Source organism: Podarcis gaigeae, assembly GCF_964106915.1.
Source record: "Podarcis gaigeae genome assembly, chromosome: 11".
Taxonomy (NCBI): domain Eukaryota; kingdom Metazoa; phylum Chordata; class Lepidosauria; order Squamata; family Lacertidae; genus Podarcis; species Podarcis gaigeae.
In genome coordinates, this window is record NC_139687.1 from 19,108,534 (window position 1) to 19,129,815 (window position 21,282).

The 21,282-nt window shown below is 40.5% G+C and overlaps 1 protein-coding gene across 5 annotated transcripts in view; it reads right to left on the bottom strand.

Annotated features, from left to right (window-relative positions):
- PRR16 (proline rich 16) overlaps positions 1 to 21,282 on the bottom strand; it is a 253,717-nt gene that overhangs the window by 18,458 nt on the left and 213,977 nt on the right. For 4 of the 5 annotated variants that reach the window (XM_083702437.1, XM_083702438.1, XM_083702435.1 and 1 more), the window contains one exon: positions 14,224 to 15,122. In XM_083702437.1, the coding sequence (XP_083558563.1) occupies positions 14,364 to 15,122 (759 nt within the window). In that variant the 3' untranslated portion in view covers positions 14,224 to 14,363. The remainder of the gene's footprint in view (positions 1 to 14,223; positions 15,123 to 21,282) is intronic. The other variant, XM_083702436.1, reaches the window with a different exon arrangement.

Genomic DNA, 21,282 nt, shown 5'->3' on the forward strand with positions numbered 1-21,282 from the left:
CCATATATTGCTTGCCATTATTCTAAAGTATAAAATTCATGCTGCCAGGTTGACTAAGGACCGCCATTTTAAATTGTCCTTGTTTGGGGGAAAGGTATGACTAGATTAGCTCTAAAATGCATAAATGATTATTTGGTACAACCAAGACTCTGTGGATATGTTTTTGTTCAAAACCCTTACAAAGTAAGTTATGTAAATGACATTTCCTCTCCCTTCAGTATTAGTCTAAGACTAGCATTGCAGGTCAAAGATGAAAGCAGCCCAATATGATGCTTCCATCTCTCCAAACTTATTTTTCTTTATTTTAAAAATATGTGACACAAATCTGTTATTTACCTACTGGTAAATAAACTTCAGCACTTTCTCTATATTTCCAACAAGCCCAAAGCCAACATACAAATAGTGATGCACTTTTCCGACTTCCTACAATAAATGTGTTGAAACTATTACGTTTCTTATGAGCGAAATTTGCCAGTATTCAGTTCATTCTGTTGTTCAGTAATAACGTGTTCTATTTTACTAATAAAAGTGATCACATGAAGTGTGTAATGCTTGAGTGTTTCTTTTCCACTCTTCTGCCATAGTTAATGGTTCCTGAGCTTGTCCATTTTCCTTCTGATGTCACCAGCACAGTCTGTAATTTCGCCTTGTTTGTTAAGTTCAGCAAAAGCAGCAGGAAGTCAGGCTATGAAACCACTGTATCTTCCTAGAACAGCTATCTTGTTGGCAGATCAGCAGGGACACTATATTGACAGAAACCACAGACACCAGGCCTGAGGGTATCAACAAAATCAAGCTGCTCAAACTTTCCCCAAAGTAACAGTGCCTTGGAAATCAATTATGAAGTGCTGTATTTATACATGTATGTCATGTTGATTTTTTTACAGCTTTCTTTTTCCATTTTTAAGTCAAGAAACTAAATTTCCTAGCACAATTTGTTGGAGCAACCCGCTTCTCTGCCATGAAAAAACACACTGAAGCAACTTTTGAGAGATGAGCATTTGAGATGCTCTTTTCTCATGGAAATGAGTTCTGAAAATTCCTTTACAGACACTTAGGGCTTGCAAAAGCATCACTTCAAACATTTGCCCTAGATTAGCTGCCATCTGCCACCACATTGTGCCAGATTCTATGTTAGAAGCTAGATACATGTTGTAATTAGCCCCTAGTAGACAACAACCGGTTTCCTCTAGTGAGTTAAAGCCAAGTAGAACTACATTTAACAAACATTGCCTCTTGGTACAGAAGCCTAGGACATAATCTATGCAAAAGATATGGGAGAGGGATCAGCAATTTCCTATGTTCTACAATGAATCAATGGCAGACATGTTCACAGTTAAGTAGCTTTTAAGCAGCTGCTTTGTACCACCCTAATGTTGCACAAATTACACATTTATCCCACTCCTCGGGAATCTCAGTGTTTATATGAGCCTTTCTGTCTCCAGCTTCCCTAAACGCTGCCTTTCTCTTTTGTATTGCAATGAAAGGCTGCCTAAATGTGTGCAACCCTAGAGAGAGGCAATGGAAGCCAGCAGGCATGGAGCTCAATTTGAATTTGCCTTTCCACATGGATTCAGAAAACCAGGGTCCTTTACTCTGGCAAACAGTGGCTCTTGAGAAGATGTCAATTAGACAGTAATAGTTTGAATGAAGGGGTCTGTAGGCTGGGCTCTGGGGTCACCAGCTTCCTGAAAGGACAGTGGTAGAAGAATATATTTGGTATTTAATCCTGTTCTATTATTCCCAACCACTATGAAAATGCACAAGTTACCACTTCTATGGGCAAGTGATTTTAAATGCCCAACATGCTTCATCAGACGAGGTGACATAGAATCACAGAATGGTAGAGTCGGAAGGGACCTCATGGGTCATCAACCTCCTGCAATGCAGAATCTCAACATGCAGTTCCCCATCCAATTTGAAACCTTATCGGACCTTGCTGAACTTTGCAAATGCGCTAGCAGACAGAACCTCCTTTCTTGTTTCCACGTGACATCCCTTTAGATATTTGAAGATGACCATCATAACTCTGAATAATCTGAGAGTCAGAATGGTCTAATTAACTAAGGTTCTCAGAGCCCCTGGTTAGAGGTCCATATCTGGCATGGGCAGAGAAATCCCAGCTATAGGAGGCTGGCAAAATTTACACGGGCTTAACTCCATGAAGGAGCGGGGCTACTGGACTTACACACACCCTTCCATTTTGCCAGTGTAAGTTCTGCTGGGTTGCTAAGTCACATGACCAAGCTGAAAGAGGTTTGGAATAAGTTTAAGTCTACCCCTGTCCTGTCCTGTCCCCAGAATACCCCTTTTGGGGGGCTTACCCCAGCGTCAGTTCAGACAGTTTTGGCTGAGCTGGGATAAGGGACTTCAGCCAACACAGCCTTAGCTTCACCTGGCTCAGCCAAATAGTCACCTATTCAAAACTCACCCATCCCAGGGGACCTTAACTTTGGATTGTGCTGTTACTGTTAGTCTCAGAAATATTTCCTCATCTGTTAGCTGAAAATGATTGTAACAGATTTTCATTACAATTATTATTTTTTTCAAATCAAAAGAGCTAATTAACTCCTGGGGAGTTGATAATTCTACAGTGGGAACATTAGGTTACCCACACTTTCTTCTGTCACTTCCCCCACCCCACCCCAAATAAACAAGTTAATAATAGATTACCTTCCAAAATCTTCAAAATCAATAGTCCAGAGAATCTGATGCTACTTGGGGGGATCCCATTAGCTATACTGCACATCATGTTAAATATGATAATGTAAGGCTTTAGTGTTTTTAAAGTGGGTCATTGAATAATATTGTTGGAGTTAAAGGGGGCAGGCTGTTCTCCTAACAACCTACATGGCTCCTCTTCAGCATCCAGATCTCCATTTACCAAACTGCTGGTTCAGACTTCTCCTGGGGTCCCAGATTCCCATTCACCTGCCTGCTAGGAATGTTCCCTGGGTGGGACTCCTCCCACTCCCAGATCTCCTCCTCCTCTTCTGACCACACCCTCCAACATGTCTTTGCAGGACTCATTAGACTATAAAGCTCACAATGAGATGTTTCTGAGCATAATTCAAAGTGTTGGTGCTGACCTTTAAAGCCCTAAACAGCATCAGCCCAGTTTACCTGAAGGAGCATCTCCACCTCCATCATTCTACCCGGACACTGAGGTCCAGCACTGAGGGCCTTCTGGTGGTTCCCTCACTGCGAGAAGTGAGGTTACAGGGAACCAGGCAGAGGGCCTTCTCGGTAGTGCCCCCCCCCCCCGTGTGACACCCTTCCATCATATGTCAAGGAAATAAACAACTACTATATTTTTCCGTGTATAAAACTAGGTTTTATCCCTAAAAATAATGTAAAAAATTAGGGGGCATCTTATACATGGATACATCTCCTTCCATTTTCTTAAATCTGAGTCCCCGTCTTATAGACGGAAAAATATGGTATCTGACTTTTAGAAGACATCTGAAAGCAGCCCTGTTTCGGGAAGTTTTTAATGTTTGATTTTTTTTTTATCACATTTTTAATATTCTGTTGGGAACCAAACAGAGTGGCTGGGGAAACCCAGACAAATGGGTGGGGTATAATTAATTTGTTGTTGCAGATAAAACAAGCAAAATGTTGTCCCCCATTTAAGTATCTGTTAATGATCTATTATTGTAGATGGATTTGTGTGATTTTCTAGAGAGCTTCGCAGAGGCGGTTTTTTCTGCTTTACATCCATTTTGATGCACTCAAAAAAACAAAACTCACAACACATATCAATCTTTAGCTTTCACATACTTATATCAGCACAATTACTTCTGCCACTTTGCAAAACATAGGGCTCAGACTATTATGAGTGATGCAACACACATATTAAGCTATCAGAAACAGATGAGAAGATAATACAATCCCCCAACAGAAGTGATGAAATCGTAGCAAGTTGAAAACAAGTTTTGCTTATCAGGCAATGCTACCAAAATAAAGAGTCCATCTTGGTTCCCACTGTCAGATTCTTTACTACTGCTAACACAGATCTCAGGATGTTGAAAGGCTGGACCAGGGGTCAGCAAACTTTTTCAGCAGGGAGCCAGTCCACTGTCCCTCTGTCCTTGTGAGGGACCGGACTATATTTTTTTTGGGGGGGGGGGACGAACAAATTCTTATGCCTCACAAACAACCCAGAGATGCATTTTTAAATAAAAGGACACATTCTACTCATGTAAAAACACACTGATTCCTGGACCATCTGCCGGCCAGATTTAGAAGGCGACTGGGCAGGATCAGGCCCATGGGGTTGACAGATATTATCTACATAGTAAGGCTTGTCAACAAGCACAACATTAATAACTTGGGTCTTCCACCTGAAAGATTCTTGTTAAATACATCTCTTAATGGGGTATGTTATCGGCACGAACTGCATACAATATTTGTAGCTGTGTGCAAAAAAAACCCCATTTATTATTTATTAGTACTGGCGTTAAAAGAATAAGTGTTTGGTCAAGTTATGAGTACACTACTAATGAGTTAAATTTTGCATTATGCTTAAATACCTGAGCTTGAAATGAAACAGAGAGAACAACTAGAATTGAAGCCTCGAGACCGTTAGAAATGGTGGCTCTTAACTGAAAGTAAATAAGGCATAACTTCTCTGTGTGGATTTCCAAGTGGATGTCCAAGCCCAACCACACCTTGGTTGGGATGACTGGGATCAGGAAATCTGCACAGGGATTTGCTTTTGTCTGATTCCTGCCCCATTCTTAGCCTGGGGGTGATTAAGTATTTTGTTAATTCAGGATGCGCCTCATCTATACGTGGGTGCTAAATGTCTAAAGCTCTTTAAGGGGAACTCAGGAGAGCTTCCAATAAGGTTTGTCCATCTTCAACATAAGAATCCCCCAAATATTCACAAGGAAGGCAGGATCAAGAGTACCTGCTTGCTACAGACCTGCATTCTTTTAGTGAAATAGTTGCAGGCAGTGCTATTTTTCTAGAAAAGAGGTGACAGAAAGCACCATGAACACCTCCTTTGTTCTCTTAGAATGGCAATGGTGCTCACCTGAGAAGTGACGGAACAGAGTCCCAGCGAGTCCAGGCTGAAAAAAATCCATGATTACAGACTTAGTAAATACAATTATTAATCCAGTTGCAGGACTGCATCAGAGTCATAACCAGAGTAAATATGGGTAGCTAAAATCCACTGATCTGAAGACTTTGTTGGGTGCAACCCTCATTGTTTATACTTCTTCTCTGTTTCTAGATATAGGGTGCATTTATAAGCAATAAACACAGGAAAATTACAGCTTCGAGTTAAAGGTCAAGTTTCTTGTTAAAAGAGGAAAAAATAGAAAAGTTATTTATTAAACAATGATCATTTTCTGGCTTATATTAATAATATACATCAGCTATGCTGACATGATCAATGGTCTAATTTGGTAATACAACATTTTTGGTCTCTCATCCACAATGGCTTATTTATCTCTGAGAAAAGGATGAATTCTGTTTGTTTTCAACAAGTATGTAGGAGATCGATTTGCTAGTATGAAATAATGCACACAATTTTTCATTCAAGTTAAATTTGTCTAGTTCAATTTCCACCTGCATCATGACTCATCATAAAGCAAGCATTCTAGTCCACCGTAAATTAAGTGATCAATCAAAAATTTAAACAAATCTGAAAACTGCAATCTTGTTTAGGACATGTGTTTGTAAGATACTGTACAAAAAGTGTATTGCATTAACACAAGCTCACTGGCACAAATCTAATGTGCCACATGCTTCCTCCTGCCACCCCCAACCCCAGAAATAGTTTAAATAAACTTGGAATAGAATGTGGCTGCTATTTTCTAATTTTCACCAGAAATAAATAACAGCTGTTGCCTGAAGCAAGAGAGGCAAGCACTGATCTCTTCGATTCATTACAAGAACACAAACTGTACATTGAGTTTTTATTTCTATTAGTGTTTCAAGATACTGTTTTAATGTAGCTTCTCCCTTCTCCATGTTCCATTGTAGAATAAACCTTTGCAAAAATCACACAAAGCCAAGTTTAATAAAAAAGAAAGACCCTAATACAACAAACCACAACTGAAGCCACATACCACAGATGTCAGGAGTGCAACTTCATGATAAAATTCTCATCACCCGTCTTGTTTAAGGAAATAAAAGGGAATGGAACCTAGTGGAAGTTTCACATATTGCAAGTGCCATTGTAATACTGAATTACACTGAAATTCATTTGCCATTTTGTTGCCATTCAACCAGTTTGAAGATAGTTTTTGAACTTTTTTTTTTTTAAAAAAAACCCACTCTCTCAATGAGAGAGAAAGATATGGAGATATCGGCAAACTTGGAGTTTGCTGATTTTAAAAAATCTTTGGGGAAACCCCAAAATGAGGACTGAGCATGATCAATGGACACTGAAGAAGAACTAGACCATTCTGGGGAAACAGAAAATCAAGGGGAAGGGAAGAGAATGGAATATCTCAGAAAAAGACAGCACTGCACACTGCAACATTTAGTTGTAGGCCCAACCTATTTTGTATGTAATACGTAAAATAAGTTCATATTCAAAAGTTTTGTAAAAATTTAATATAACTCTTGGAACTGTCAGCAGGAATATTAGTTTTTCCATCTTGAAGTACCTTGCCAATTTAGTTTTCATATTCAGATGTGCTGAATAAGACTTGTACTGCTCCACTGGTCATTTTGTTAGCTATTCATTCTGATGATAACACACAGTGTAAAACTAATGAAAGGATGTGGAAGCAACACAAAGTTAATAATCATCTGTGTGACAAGAGACACTAGGAGTTATCCACAAATATTTATCAGTCTTAGCATGTGGGCAGGATTTATGTGAGGAATTGCTCCTTAAACCAACAAGGCCAAGTATGAAAAAGTAGTTTATCTCGAAAAAGTGAAGAAGGAGAAGCAAAAGAAAGAAGGCAACAACCACACACAGAGACCTGCAGCCAGTTCTCACTAGATGACCTTGAGTGGGAGCATTAAGCTAGGAACGTGGAATGCAGACAGAACCCCAATATTTTCTCACCAGGAATGTGAAATCCCAGACACTATAGGTGGCAGTTTTGAGTTATATTAGCACCTAGGGATTCATCACAATGGATCAAGTCTACGTTCTTTAGGATCCTGGCTATTCCCTTGTACAAAACCCCAAACTATTTATTGCTGTTCATCCTTGGGCGAAATGGCTTCTTTGCCCACTAACCCAATCTGATATGGTTCATCATCCGGTCAAATCCACCACAAGCTACATGGTGGTGCAACATCAGAATTCACAGAGTATAGCAACAATATTGCATTGTGATGCAACTGGGAGTAGCAGTTTGCTGCATTTCCCTACAATGGAAGCACTTCTCTGCTCTTTCATGTTAAACCAGTTACCTTCCAGTTAACAGCTATTTAATGCCCTTGTTTTGTTGTCGAAGTCACATCGAGATACATTCCCATGTCCAACTATACCTTCTGTTACGACACAATTATGCTTTCTTTTTTATTATTAATGCAACAACCTGTTTCCATTCTCCAGGGAAATGAGTCTATGAGCGTGGCAAGCAATCCTATGCTCTAATAAATAAGCACACATGGCAGCTTTTATATCCACAGCAGTGCAGCTTGGTAAGAATTTGTTATCAACAATGTATGCTGCCTCAAGACATTTCCAGTAATGAAAATGTTGCCAGTATCTAATGGTTATGTGCACGCACACAAAAAGCAAATGGCTTTAAGATCACCCCACCTCCTTTCCATGCAGATTAAAAAGCAAAAGGCAGTTTGTCAGTGTTTCTGAATGTTTTGTATCAAGCAAATTGGTTAATAAAAATTAAAGGCGCATTCTTATCTTGAGGAAGTCACATTAGTGAACTCTTGACATGTTTAAATCCCAATATGAATTGCCTCAGGAATCTAATATTTTGGTCTGTTGTTGTCAGCTTCTTTTTAACATCTCCATTTAATGAGACTCGAGAGGTAAAATTTTTAGGATAAATATAAATGATAAACAGTTACAAAGCAAAGGACAGTGAACATGGATGGATTGATCTCAAGCAGTAGAGCAGCGCTGAAATAATAATTACGTTCTAGGAATCTGTCCTACTCTTTCTCGTTTTTTCTTTCTGAGACACAATGGGGCATGAGGAATATTCTGTATGGTTTGCCAACCGTACCATTTTCTAGAACCAAGCAGATTTTGTCCCTGACTATTTGGCTCAAGCTCAACAGCGCTGGCAGTGATGTGAAAATTATTCACATCTGATGGAACTTTGGTATTCAAAAAATGCAGGCTGTGTGAGTTACTTTCCAAATGGAGATGCCAGATAGTGTCAGCATCCATGCTAAGGAGAGAAGCAGATGCCAGCTCTCAACTTCTTTTGTGTAGTGGACTGTAGAGCTGACTGGCCAAACATGAGGCACTAATTATATCCTGCAGAACCATTTTTGTAGTAGCAACAGAGTCACCCACGGGATCCCGTGGTAGCTGGCATTGCTGAATATAACGCTCCAAAATTTTTCGCAAGTACTGTGGCACAACAGTGAACCATATGCTATTATATTTATCTGTTTAATATATTCCCATTAGCCTGAATTCTGAGAGGCTACATAAAATAAAATCAATGAATGGCAGCCACAAGCCCTCTGATCCAGATCAGTGCATGGAAGGGGTAAAAGGTTAAAGTCCTCTTCCTCTCACTTTACATTCCCAGTCTGGATTCCCCCCACCCCACTTCAACACTGCTGCTTTTTAATGAAATAAACGGACAATCAAAAGTTAATCACAAGGAGCTAACCCTTGCTCTTAATCATCCACAGGTTCCTAACACCAAACAAGTCCCAGTGATCTAGGGCAGATCCACACCATATACTTAAAGCACATTTGATGCATATTTAAAGAACATAGCTTCTCCAAGAGAATCCTGGAAACTGTAGCTTGGCAAGTTTCTTGGAACTTCAGCTCTGTGAGGGTGAAACCACAATTCCTGGGATTCCTTGGGGTATGGCATATGCTTAAATGTGTGGTGTGGATCTGCCCTCACTCTAATGCTTGTCCTTCTGGTTTTGGAGCAGGTAATCCCTCTCCCACAGCCACGACAAACAATAGGACCAAATAAAAATGAGTCAAGCAAGAACGATGACAGCTTGTTGCCGCTGAAGGAGATGAAGGGAACAACAAAGCCAAGTACGGAAGAAAAATCATAGATAATTACCAGGAATCTCCCAGGTAAGACTGGGATTCTTGCTAGCCATGGTGGATGAACCAATGAAGCAGCTTTGTACATTCCTATTGGCTGATAAGGCATTGCTTTCTAGCAATGACATCCTGACATTTCCATTGATCAAACAGGACAATCTTATTAAGATCCTGAAGACAAATTAAATGTTTAAAAATGGAAATGGAGAAAAACCAGTTAGTTAACATTTTTTCTTTATAGGTGTTCTCTCTTCAGCATTATGGTAATTGTACTGAGGAAGGAAAAATGATGTGTTGACTTGAGAAATGCCTGTTGTGGAATTCCTTAGAAGAGTAGTGTATGCCATATTTTAAATGCAGTCAAACCTTGGTTGTTGAACATAATCCATTCTGGAAGCCCGCTTGGCTTCTGAAATGTTTGACAACCGAAGCACGGCTTCTGATTGGTTGCAGGAGCTTTCTGCACTCAAGCGGAAGCCGCGTCGGATGTTTGGCTTCCAAAAAATATTCGAAAACCAGAGCATTTACTTCTGGGTTTTCAGCGTTCGGGAACCGAAACATTCCAAAACAGAGGTGTTCAAGATCCGAGGCTTGACTGTATAGGTTATGGACAGCTTTCAAAATTATATATTGTGTGTACATGAAAACATGCCAGCATTTCTGTCAACATTACACACATGAAGTAGGTTGTTGTCTGGAGAAGACAACAGGCTAGCCACCCCTGCTGTACATAAAGGCACAAAACCAGCTGGTGTAAATGCATGCAGAAGGTTTTTTAAAGATAATAATAATCCTGCTTTTATACTTCAATGCTACATTAACTTTTTCAATGCACATATCATTTACACAAACAAACAAACTGAGAGAATGTCTGAGCCACGATGTTTCACTTTCCGCTTTTGCAAAAATCATGAACATGATACCAAAACAAACTGCAGTCTCCCGAATCAATGCAGTAATGTGCATGTTTGTGGCAAGATATGGGAGAAAACTCTTGGAAAAGATGAGCTTCTTCTGAATTGTTGCTTATGAACCTTGAGTTTATTCTAAAGCAAGCCAATGGAGTTCACCCATCACTATCTGATACACACTATGATAAAGATGTTATTGCAATTTTTATGAGCTACACCATTGTGCACTTAATCACAGTGACACTGAGGCCTCTCTATTAAATTATGCAGCTGCAAATTCTGTTCTAATATGCTCTCAAAATTGAAGACTCCAATATATAATGAGTGTAGGTTACAATCAATGCATGGCTCTATATATAGAAACCTAATTCCATACTCCCCAAATTTAATGTGCTCTAAATGATGCACTTAAGCGTAAGTAACTATCTTTTTGGTATATCTTGTATATCTTTGAGAAGATGTTGCTGCATTAATTTTATTCATTCTAACTCAAACATTTAAAAGAACATGTTCTTGCATTTCTTTCTCAGTCGCAGGTTGATGCCATGGAAATGCCCTTCATTTTAGAGTTAAAGTTCATTATAAACTCTTGACATGATCCAGTCAAGCTCTCAATGGAAAAAAGGAAAAAGAAGAAAAAGAAAAAACTCAAATATTTATAGCTCTCCCTGAAAATCAGTGGGACTCAAAAGTCTGTAAGTTTGACCCTGTTTTCCCCTGATTTAGCCTGTAAAATAATATCGAAATCTGAATTGTTCTGAATTATATTTGGCTTGCTACTGTCCTTTAATATCCAGGAATAAAAGAGCAACATAACTTTTTGCTTCCTCCATATAAGAACTGCAACATTACTGTATATGAATGCCTCATTCCCTCCAGTACTTTAACGGCTTCTGTGCTCACCAGAGAGCACAGAACACGTCTGAACTCATCTCATCTAAGACCTTTATCCTCAATTGATGGGACTCACAGATACAAAATACTATCTATCTATCTATCTATCTATCATCTATCTATCTATCTATCTATCTATCTCTATCTATCTATCTATCATCTATCTATCTATCTGTGCTATGTGTAAAAGGAATGTTTATATGAATCGATACTTTATTATCACTTTGGAACTATACTATAACACTTTATAGTTTACATTTTTTACTCTTTGTTTTCTTTCTTTTTGTTATGTTTTTGCTTTTTAACAAAATCAATAAAATATTACATGTAAAAAAAAAAGAATACATTCAGGAAGTGATCCTCGTAACCACAAACAATGCTAAAGGTACCTTAACAGCAGATTTAAACTAGGATGGAAGGGAAACGATATGCAAAATGTTATATATAGCTGAATCAAATACTCAGGAAGAAATTTTAAATTTTAAATGCTTGCATCTTATTTGAGATGGTATTTTAAGAGTCCCCAAAGTTAGTTTAGAAGGCTGACTTAGGAGAACTTTGCTGACGTTCCTAGCTACATTCACAGTCTTAGTTGCAGTAATGTTGATATAGTTAAGAGACTATTGCAGTGGTACCTTGGTTCACAAACTTAATCTATTCCAGAAGTCCATTCCAAAACCAAAGCATTCGAAAACCAAGGCGCATTTTCCCATAGAAACGAATGCAAAATGGATTAATCCATTCTAGACTTTTAAAAACAACCTCTAAAACAGCAATTTAACATGAATTTTCCTACCTAACAAGACCATTGATCCATAAAATGAAAGGAATAAACAATGTACTGCAGTCACACAATCAATCAATCAATCAATCAATCAATCAGTAGCTGAATTGGATTCCACACAGTCACAAAAACAAAACAAAAAAGCCACAAAAACAAAACCTCAAAATAAATAGCAAAAACAGACAGACTCAGAGTAACACTCAAAATGGAAGTTTGGCACTCAAAAATATGGCAATCAAATCAGAAGCGTAACACTCAAAACGGAGCAAGTTCGGCTTCCGAAAAACATTCGCAAACCAGAGCACTTCTGGGTTTCCAGTGTTTGGGTTCCAAGTTGTTTGAGTACCAAGGTGTTTGAGAACCAAGGTACCACTGTACATGGTTTCCTGGCACCCTTTAACATTTTTTAAAAAAATTATATCCTCAATCTATGAGATATTGTACTGGCGAAACACCTTAGACCCTAGAATTCTAATGTGAATGCTCTTGTGCCTTCAAGTAAGAGTTTGGGATCTTACAAAAGATTTTCTGCCACCACAGCAGCAAGCAATCAGTGCTGTTGCCCTCAGAGTCACCCTCAGCACTTGAAATGCCATAGCAAGTTACACACAAACACTGACTAGAGCAGGCAGATCACTGAACTAGCAAGAGCCCTAGAACATGATCTCTCCAAGAGTTGTTGGGTTTTGTTTTTGTGCATTCCCAAATTAATTCATTGACACAGCTATGTGGATTTGATCCTAAGAGTTTAACAATGAAATCCTGTGCATGTCTACTTAGATGTAAGCCCGGCTGAACGGGACTTACTCTCAGGTGACCTTCTTCAACTGATTTTCAAGTTAAACCTTTGGGATGTAGCAGCCTTCAATGATGGCAAAATTGTGTACAACCAATTCCTAGGATGCTCTGTATAATTCATCAAAAATTGCAAGCACGTTTCTAAACAAAAGGCTCACTGCAGGAACACTTCACTGATTGATCAATCACCTTTGCCTCATAACCTTCATACTTAAAGTAAGTATTATTGACTCTGCAACCATTTTTAAACATCAGATGATTTTTCCCAATAACAGCCATTCAACCAAATATAAACAAGCGGTAGTGATAGAGAGAGTGTGAGTCTGTGAATGCTAATATTTTGTTTCTGAGAAGTTTTCAATCTTTTCAAAGAATTCTTCAATTGTTTGACCCAATAACCTCTGCAAAAATTCCTACTGCTGTCAACAGGATTATTGTTTCACAGAAGGAAAACATGAGCAAGAAACTGAATATGACTTAGCATATGACCTATCATTAACAAATAACATTTGATCCATTTTTGGTGGGTGGTGTGGCGTGGGGGAGGAAATAGATGCTGAGAAAAGTGTTCCTGCCACATTTCCTCTTGACGGAAATATTGTTAACCTGCAGTTGCTACTTTGGTAAGGACGCGGGTGGTGCTGTGGTCTAAACCAGAGAGGCTCTTGGGCTTGCCAATCAGAAGGTCAGTGGTTCGAATCCCCACAATGGGGTGAGCTCCCGTTGCTCTGTCCCAGCTCCTGCCAAGCTAGCAGTTCGAAAGCACACCAGTGCAAACAGATAAATAGGTACTGCTGTGGCAGGAAGGTAAACAGTGTTTCCATGCACTCTGGCTTCCATCACAGTGTCCTGTTGCGCCAGAAGCGGTTTAGTCATGCTGGTCACATGACCTGGAAAGCTGCCGGCCTGAAAAGTGAGAAAAATGCTGCCTTTGACTGGGCTTAACCGTCCAGGGGTCCTTTACCTTTTTTGCTACTTTGAGGCACTTTGAAGTGATCATGAAGAACATTTGGGTTGTCAAATAACAGCCTGCATTTTCTTGGGGCAAAAAGGGCATGCAGTATAATAATCTAGGACATTTTTCTTTTGCTTCCACTACAAATTCCCTATTGATCCAAGATCTCTGCCGTTTCAGATCATTCTGCATAATCATATATTCCTAGAAAATGCATTTCGAAAGAAACACATAGAGGTGGTGAGCATTTTAGGCGTGCCCAATTGAAGTGTGACCGCTGATGCATAGGTTTTAGGGACTCTGAAGAGGAAGAATGGGGGCAAAATGGGGGGGTGTAATGGGGTGGAGAGGGCTTTCTGCCAACACATGCAGTGGTCAGGAACAGAACCTTCACACAAAATGGTCACTGCCTGTATTATAAAACCTACTTGGCAGTGCAAATTATTGTATTTTCCAAACCACATTTTACTGCACATCTATGGTTTCCCAAATGAACATTTAATTGCCTCTTTAGGCCATACCTAAAGCTGCTCCGCTGTAAAATAATAATAATAATAATAATAATAATATAATAATAATAGTAATAATTAATAAATAAATAAATAAAAAATAAAAAATATTACCTACACAATGATAATTTTCAACCATGAAATGTGTTTCTGGGTCAGACATCAGTTTTCTCTGTACTCACCATGTGATTTTTATGCCACTTCATCGAAGAAAGGGTGTAATATATTTGGGCTTTTTATTGCTTGAGTAGAAAGTGCTCATTACCTTTTTCATGTTTTATACATAAGGAAAAAAATAAGAGAGTTTTCCAAGTGGGATACATCACACTGTTGTAGTGGTCGATTTCCTCAAGATGGTCTTCTGGGGTTTTGGTGCAGTTTGTGGAGGCACAGTTGCAGGTCTGAGAGGAGGAAAGCTACTACTGGGGCTTATTCCCACCCCTCCATTTTCTAACGGAAAAGGAGGAAGCGGAGGAGGTGGTGGTGGCAAGGGAGGGCATTGGTGAGGAAGCTTTCCCAGCGTGTGGGCAGGTTCGCTGTGCAAGTGAACCTCCCTGTTTTTAATATTATACCGAACGTCACAGTCTGCACAATAGCCATGGTACTGGACTTTTTCATTAAATCGTACCCGTTCCCGCGTTCCAGGCTGCGGACACCTGTCTTTCTCAGACCTGTGCATCAGAGGCTGCATCGGGACTTTGTCCAAGTTACTATTCGGTATACAACATATATCCCCATTGGGAATTTTATTTGGTCCACCCGGTAAGCCTCCGTTTCGTAGTAGAGTCCCATTAGTCTTTACAGGGTTGGCAGGGATAACTGGCCTATGAGGGTCTTCACACCGGACTGGAGTCAGCCGCGGAGGAGGGGGCGGTGGGTTCGGCTTCCGCAACACGGTGAGAATGGCAGACGGGTGGGCCGGGGGCTTGATGAGCGGCACGTTGGCTCGGAGTTTGACTTTCTCCAAACTGGATGCTGTTGTGCTACTTGAGCTGCTGTTCAACGTGTCCGTTTTTGAGCTGTCTGTCATCTCATCCTCCAGCTGCAAGTCAGAAGTCAGGGTGTCAATCTGGTCAACCACCTGCATGGAAACCAAACACAAATTGTAATAAAAACTGGGGGGTGGGTGGGGATAAAGGAAAGGCAAGCCCGCTCACCATCATCTTTGCCTTCGCTCAAATGTTCAAGGAAGGCTTCCACAGCCTGGTGCCCTCCAGGTGTTGTTGGACTACATATTCCACCAGCCCCGGCCAGCATGCCCAATGGTCAGTGATGATGGGAGCTGGAGTCGAAAAATGTTTTGAGGGCATCAGGTTGGGGGGGTGGCAGGTATAAGGCATCAAAACTGAACATGCAGTTTCAGTTCTTTGTGTTCTAAATTCTGTTTAATGTAAAAATAATATTCTGTGTACAGTGGGACCTCAGGTTAAGTACTTAATTCGTTCCAGAGGTCCGTTCTTAACCTGAAACTGTTCTTAACCTGAAGCACCACTTTAACTAATGGGGCCTCCCGCTGCCGCCACGCCACCGGAACATGATTTCTGTTCTCATCCTGAAGCAAAGTTCTTAACCTGAAGCACTGTTTCTGGGTTAGTGGAGTCTGTAACCTGAAGCATATGCAACCTGAAGCATATGTAACCCGAGGTACCACTGTACTTATTTAAATTCCTCAGAAACCAGGAGCATGCCCAAAACATGAACTTGTGACTTCAGGGAGAGTGCTACCTCTTCCAGCAAAGGCTAAATCCCTATTCCCTGTTCTGCTTCCAACTGACCAAAAAGAGCACCTCTGTCTTGTCTGGATTAAGTTTCAATTTGTTCACCCTCAGGATCTCTCCCTTCCTCCTTCAAACACTCACCTCTGTTGTTTCCACCAAAATATGCTAAGTCTATTGTATATTCTATACATTCCTACTTTTGGCATCATTTTGAGGCTTTTCCTATGCTTCCATATCCCAAGTGATCCTTTTAAACCACCTAGCCCAGTACTGTGTCATCTGAAGGGCAGAATCTGTCCCTGATTTTAGGCAGAACAATTGTACATTCCCTGCTGTTAAATTTTATTTTGGCTGGAGATAGCAGGAGCTGAGACTGGGATACTGTGCATTCAGAGCACATACTCTTGCATGACTCCCCTCCAAGAAGGTGAAGCATCCCAGGTGATTGTGGCCAAATTCTTTTGCTAAGCTGGCTGAAAAATAGGCAACATGGGGAAAGTGGGGAGGGATGCTCAGAAAAAGCTGCCAGAGAAAGTCAAAATGTATGTGCAAATAATTTCAAGCAATTATCCTTTTGCTGTTTTGCTGCAGAGAATGTTAACCAAGTCTTTTTTTAAAAAGAAGAAAAGAAAGAAAATATTAAAAAGATTAAAGACTGGTTAACAGCTATTTGAGTACAAAGAAAGAGGAATGTTTAAAGTCCCCCCCCCCTCAATTCTCAGCTCTTTCATATTCTCTCAGAGCATAGAAAAAGGATTACATTTCAGGTTCTCAGGGTCACTGTAGTTTCTTACGCAATTGCAAAAAAATATGGCTGTACAATTTTTTCTTCTAAACAGACCACTCTCTAGATGCATTCCCCAAATCAGAAGATGTGAGAATTATAGATAAGTGGATTCCCTCCCCATTGTTTTTAGTTATTGTTCTGTGTGTTGCATCTGTTTTGTTTTCACTACTGCATCCTCTAATTTAACGTAATTTCCATAGTTAAATTCAAAACTCACATATTTATAGTTTGCCACAGTGTACAGTTCACACCCGTTCATAAATTACTACAGTATGTCAGGTTATAAAGGTCACCTACTAAAGCTTTTTTTGTATACCAAAGTCCAATAATGTGGTTTTCGTTAACACAATGCCTTTTTGAGATAACTGATATGATACCTTCAAACAGTTATTTTTGACAGGTGTGTGTGGCATTTGTTCCAATTTCTAACCATTGGTAATCGTTGACACTATTTGCATGAATTGCAAATGTCTAAAGCAGGGGTGTCTAAACTTTTTTCAAAGAGGACCAGATTTGATGAAGTGAACATATGTGACCTTTTTTTAGGATTGAAGTTGTTGAGCTTTTTTTAGGATTTTACCCCAGGAAGTAAACTGCCACAGGGGCAGGATTTAACCACCTGGCGGGCCGGATTAGGCCCCCCAAACAGACTTTGGACAAGCCTGGTCTAAAGTATCCAATGATTTAGCTCAATGAAGGGTGCAACAGAGCCATTGTTGAGGTTACACTAATTATGTCTTATGAAATCGCTTAAAATTAATTTTATTGGGAGGAGGGGTGGAAATAACAGAAATAAGCAACAATTACCCTGGGTTAAGTCTGCAAGTAGTACATGTGATCAAGGACCACAGCAGTTTAACACATGCTAAGCCTTCTGTAGCACAAAAGTGTGTATTTTCCCCACCTGCAATTGTTCAGGATAATTCTCAACATGCCATTTACAATCTAGATTCATTCAAGATCGTGCCATCCACAACAGTGAGTGAGGTTACCTGACATTCATTTGAAAACACTCCCCTTTTCCATGCCTTTTCTTCCCTGAAAATATCCCAGCTGAATGAAGGAGGAAGTGGAAATCTCAATCTTGATATATGCCCTCACCCATAACATCACTGGGCAAATGGGGATTTACAACCATCTCCATTGCCAAAATCACCTGCATCTGCTTCCAAATGGACACACAGCATAATTCAGAGTCAATCTGAAACAAGCTTTTATTTTTGAAATTGTTATGTACTAAGCTTGGATCCTGCCCTGCAGATGGTGACAGCAGTCACGAAATTAAAAGACGCCTGCTTCTTGGAAGGAAAGCAATGACAAACCTAGACAGCATCTTAAAAAGCAGAGACATCACCTTGCCAACAAAGGTCCGTATAGTTAAAGCTATGGTTTTCCCAGTAGTGATGTATGGAAGTGAGAGCTGGACCATAAAGAAGGCAGATCGCCAAAGAATTGATACTTTTGAATTATGGTGCTGGAGGAGACTCTTGAGAGTCCCATGGACTGCAAGAAGATCAAACCTCTCCATTCTGAAGGAAATCAGCCCTGAACGCTCACTGAAAGGACAGATTGTGAAGCTGAGGCTCCAATACTTTGGCCACCTCATGAGAAGAGAAGACTCCCTGGAAAAGACCCTGATGTTGGGAAAGATGGAAGGCACAAGGAGAAGGGGACGAAAGAGGACGAGATGGTTGGACAGTGTTCTCGAAGCTACCAGCATGAGTTTGACCAAACTGCGGGAGACAGTGGAAGACAGGAGTGCCTGGCCTGCTCTGGTCCATGGGGTCACAAAGAGTCGGACACGACTAAATGACTAAACAACAACAACAACAAGCTTTGATCCTAGAACAATAGGCAAGTAGGATCCTAGAATGCAACAACTGATTGGCTTGCAGCGGCAGTCCAATCAGACCCCAGGAGGAAGTTAATCAGCCTATTAGGCTGGTAGGATCATAGAATGCAACAACTGACTGGCTTGCAGTAGCAGCCCAATCAGGCTCCAGGACGGAAGCAGAATCAGTCAGATGGAACTCATTGTGTAAAGAATGTATATAAATGCCGGAGGTTTGGGGGAAAATTCAATCACTGTTTTACAAGCTGCAATAAAGAGCATGAAATCACTGCAGGACTCTGAGTATATTTCAGAAATGAACTCAGTTTGTCAAGAAATGCATTTCAGGGGCAAGCAATACGAAATAGATCCAGACTGTGTGTGGACAAAACAACTACTCAGTCTCCATTTTGATACTAGAACAAAATGCTGCGTGTATGCAATCAAAGCCACAACGCTGATGATGTTTAATATGCAAATTCCATCCAATGCAACTTATTTTTCATTTGTGTGCTTTTGGGTTCGCAAACTAATTCTAGATCCAATCAAACCACATTCCAGAAGGCCTAGCTCTGATTGACAAATCACATTACAAGTCGGGTCTGCACAGTGAGCGACCTACCAAGCCAAATGCTGTACATCAGTCACGTATTGTTGCCTGCCAGTTCTTGACAAACTCCATTTTTTGCAATCTGATGCAGACGGGGGGGAAAACTTCAGTGCTAATATTCATTGAGCAAACATGCCCTTAAATCAATCTGGATGTGACACTGCAGGCTTGATATATGGAGCCTCCACATCCAGTTAAATGTTCAAAAGCATCATTGCAACTTCAACAGAAGCAGAATATTGTCTGTCAAGGATATGGATCTGCCTTGTATTGATTTGTATCATTGGCAAATTTATCCCTGTGTTGCCTACTCAGGTGGTAGTAGCTGCCTAATATCTCTATTAGGCATCCTTCCCAGCCCTGCTCTTCAGAGATGGTGAGCACTTTTGGAATGTACAAAAAGGAAGTTGCCTTGTACCATATAAATCTTCCTATCTAGCTTGGTTTGTATACAGCAGAGCTAGTCTTCAAGATACCCTGCAGAGGACAGCAGGTTAGTCTACACCAGGCATAGGCAAACTCAGCCCTTCCGATGTTTTGGGACTACAATTCCCATCATCCCTGACCACTGGTTCTGTTAGCTAGGGATCATGGGAGTTGTAGTCCCAAAACATCTGGAGGGCCAAGTTTGCCTATGCCTGTAAGGTAAAAGTAAAGGGACCCCTGACCATTAGGTCCAGTCGTGGCCGACTCTGGAGTTGCGGTGCTCATCTTGCTTTACTAGCCGAAGGAGCCAGCGTACAGCTTCCGGGTCATGTGGCCAGCATGACTAAGCCGCTTCTGGCGAACCAGAGCAGTGCACGGAAACGCCGTTTACCTTCCCGCTGGAGTGGTACCTATTTATCTATTGCACTTTGACATGCTTTCAAACTGCTAGGTTGGCAGGAGCAGGGACCGAGCAACGGGAGCTCACCCAGTTGCAGGGATTCTAACCACTGACCTTCTGATCAGCAAGTCTTGGGCTCTGTGATTTAACCCACAGTGCCACCTGGTCTACACCAATTGGTAGCAGCTCTCCAAAATGTGTGACCCGGTATAATCCTCATCCATACCTCAGCCTATTTCTCCTATAGTGAAGTATCTCATAACCCTCAGTGGAAGAGCTTCATAAGATTTGGCCATTTAGCTTACATTCAGGGGTGACACTACTAAGTTCACAATAATAAGGAGGTAATTGCTGCCATGGAATTCTACTCAATATTGATCCAGAGTGGATTCCAATGTATAGTTAGCAGAGTAAAAACTTAAAACACGTTGCAGGATTCCCCCAAAATAGACCAGAGGCAATTGATATTTCACCCAGCAGAGCTTTGCTGATACAGAAGGCAAATGGGCATAATGGTCACAAATCCGATACATTCAGGATTGGCACTGTCCATAAGAAATCCAGTTGCAGCAAACAAACTTACAATAACTTAAAATAAGACTAAAACCTTAATACTAAGCATACAGTGACACCTCTGGTTACATACATAATTTGTTCCAGAGGTCCGTTCTTAACCTGAGGAACCATTTTAGCTAATGGGGCCTCGTGCTGCTGCCGCGCCACCCTCACGCAATTTCTGTTCTCATCCTGAGGTAAAGTTCTTAACCTGAGGTACTACTTCCAGGTTAGTGGAGTCTGTAACCCGAAGTGTTTGTAACCCGAGGTGTTTGTAACCCAAGATACCACTGTACTTTATAAAGAACACCACACCAGAAGGAATTGAAAGTGAAAGTGAAACCCACGCTCCTTCTGGCCCTACTTTTATAGTCAGCATGACCTTGACAGAAAGAGATAACAGAATCAGTTTAAACCAGCTGTACTCAGTTTCTCTGAAGAAATAACCCAAACATCATGAACCTTCTGCTTGTTTCTTTCACAGAGAGAAGCTTCTAGAAGCTTCTTGAATTAAGTAGACTAGGAAAGATCTCTACACATCAGATCAATACTTTCTGCACTAAGAAATGCAAACTGACAAATTACACCCATTTAAGTTCCTATAGCCTGTCCTGCCCAGTTGCATTTGCATGGGTGCACACATGTGAAATTTCATTTTCTTCCTTCCCCAGCACTGCACACACAAACAGGAACAGGAACAATCTGTTTAAGTATAAGAGAACTCTGATAAATTAAATATACTGGACTGTAATTCTGGCAGAAATTTTAAAAATATATTTTGAATTTCAAAAGTTTCAACACTTTAATAACATTTCGATACAGAACAATATAGCTACCTCCTACCCTCTATTTCCACCGCACTGATTTTAAAGCACTCTTCCTTTGCTTTAAGTCTTAAGGGTTAGGCATTCCAA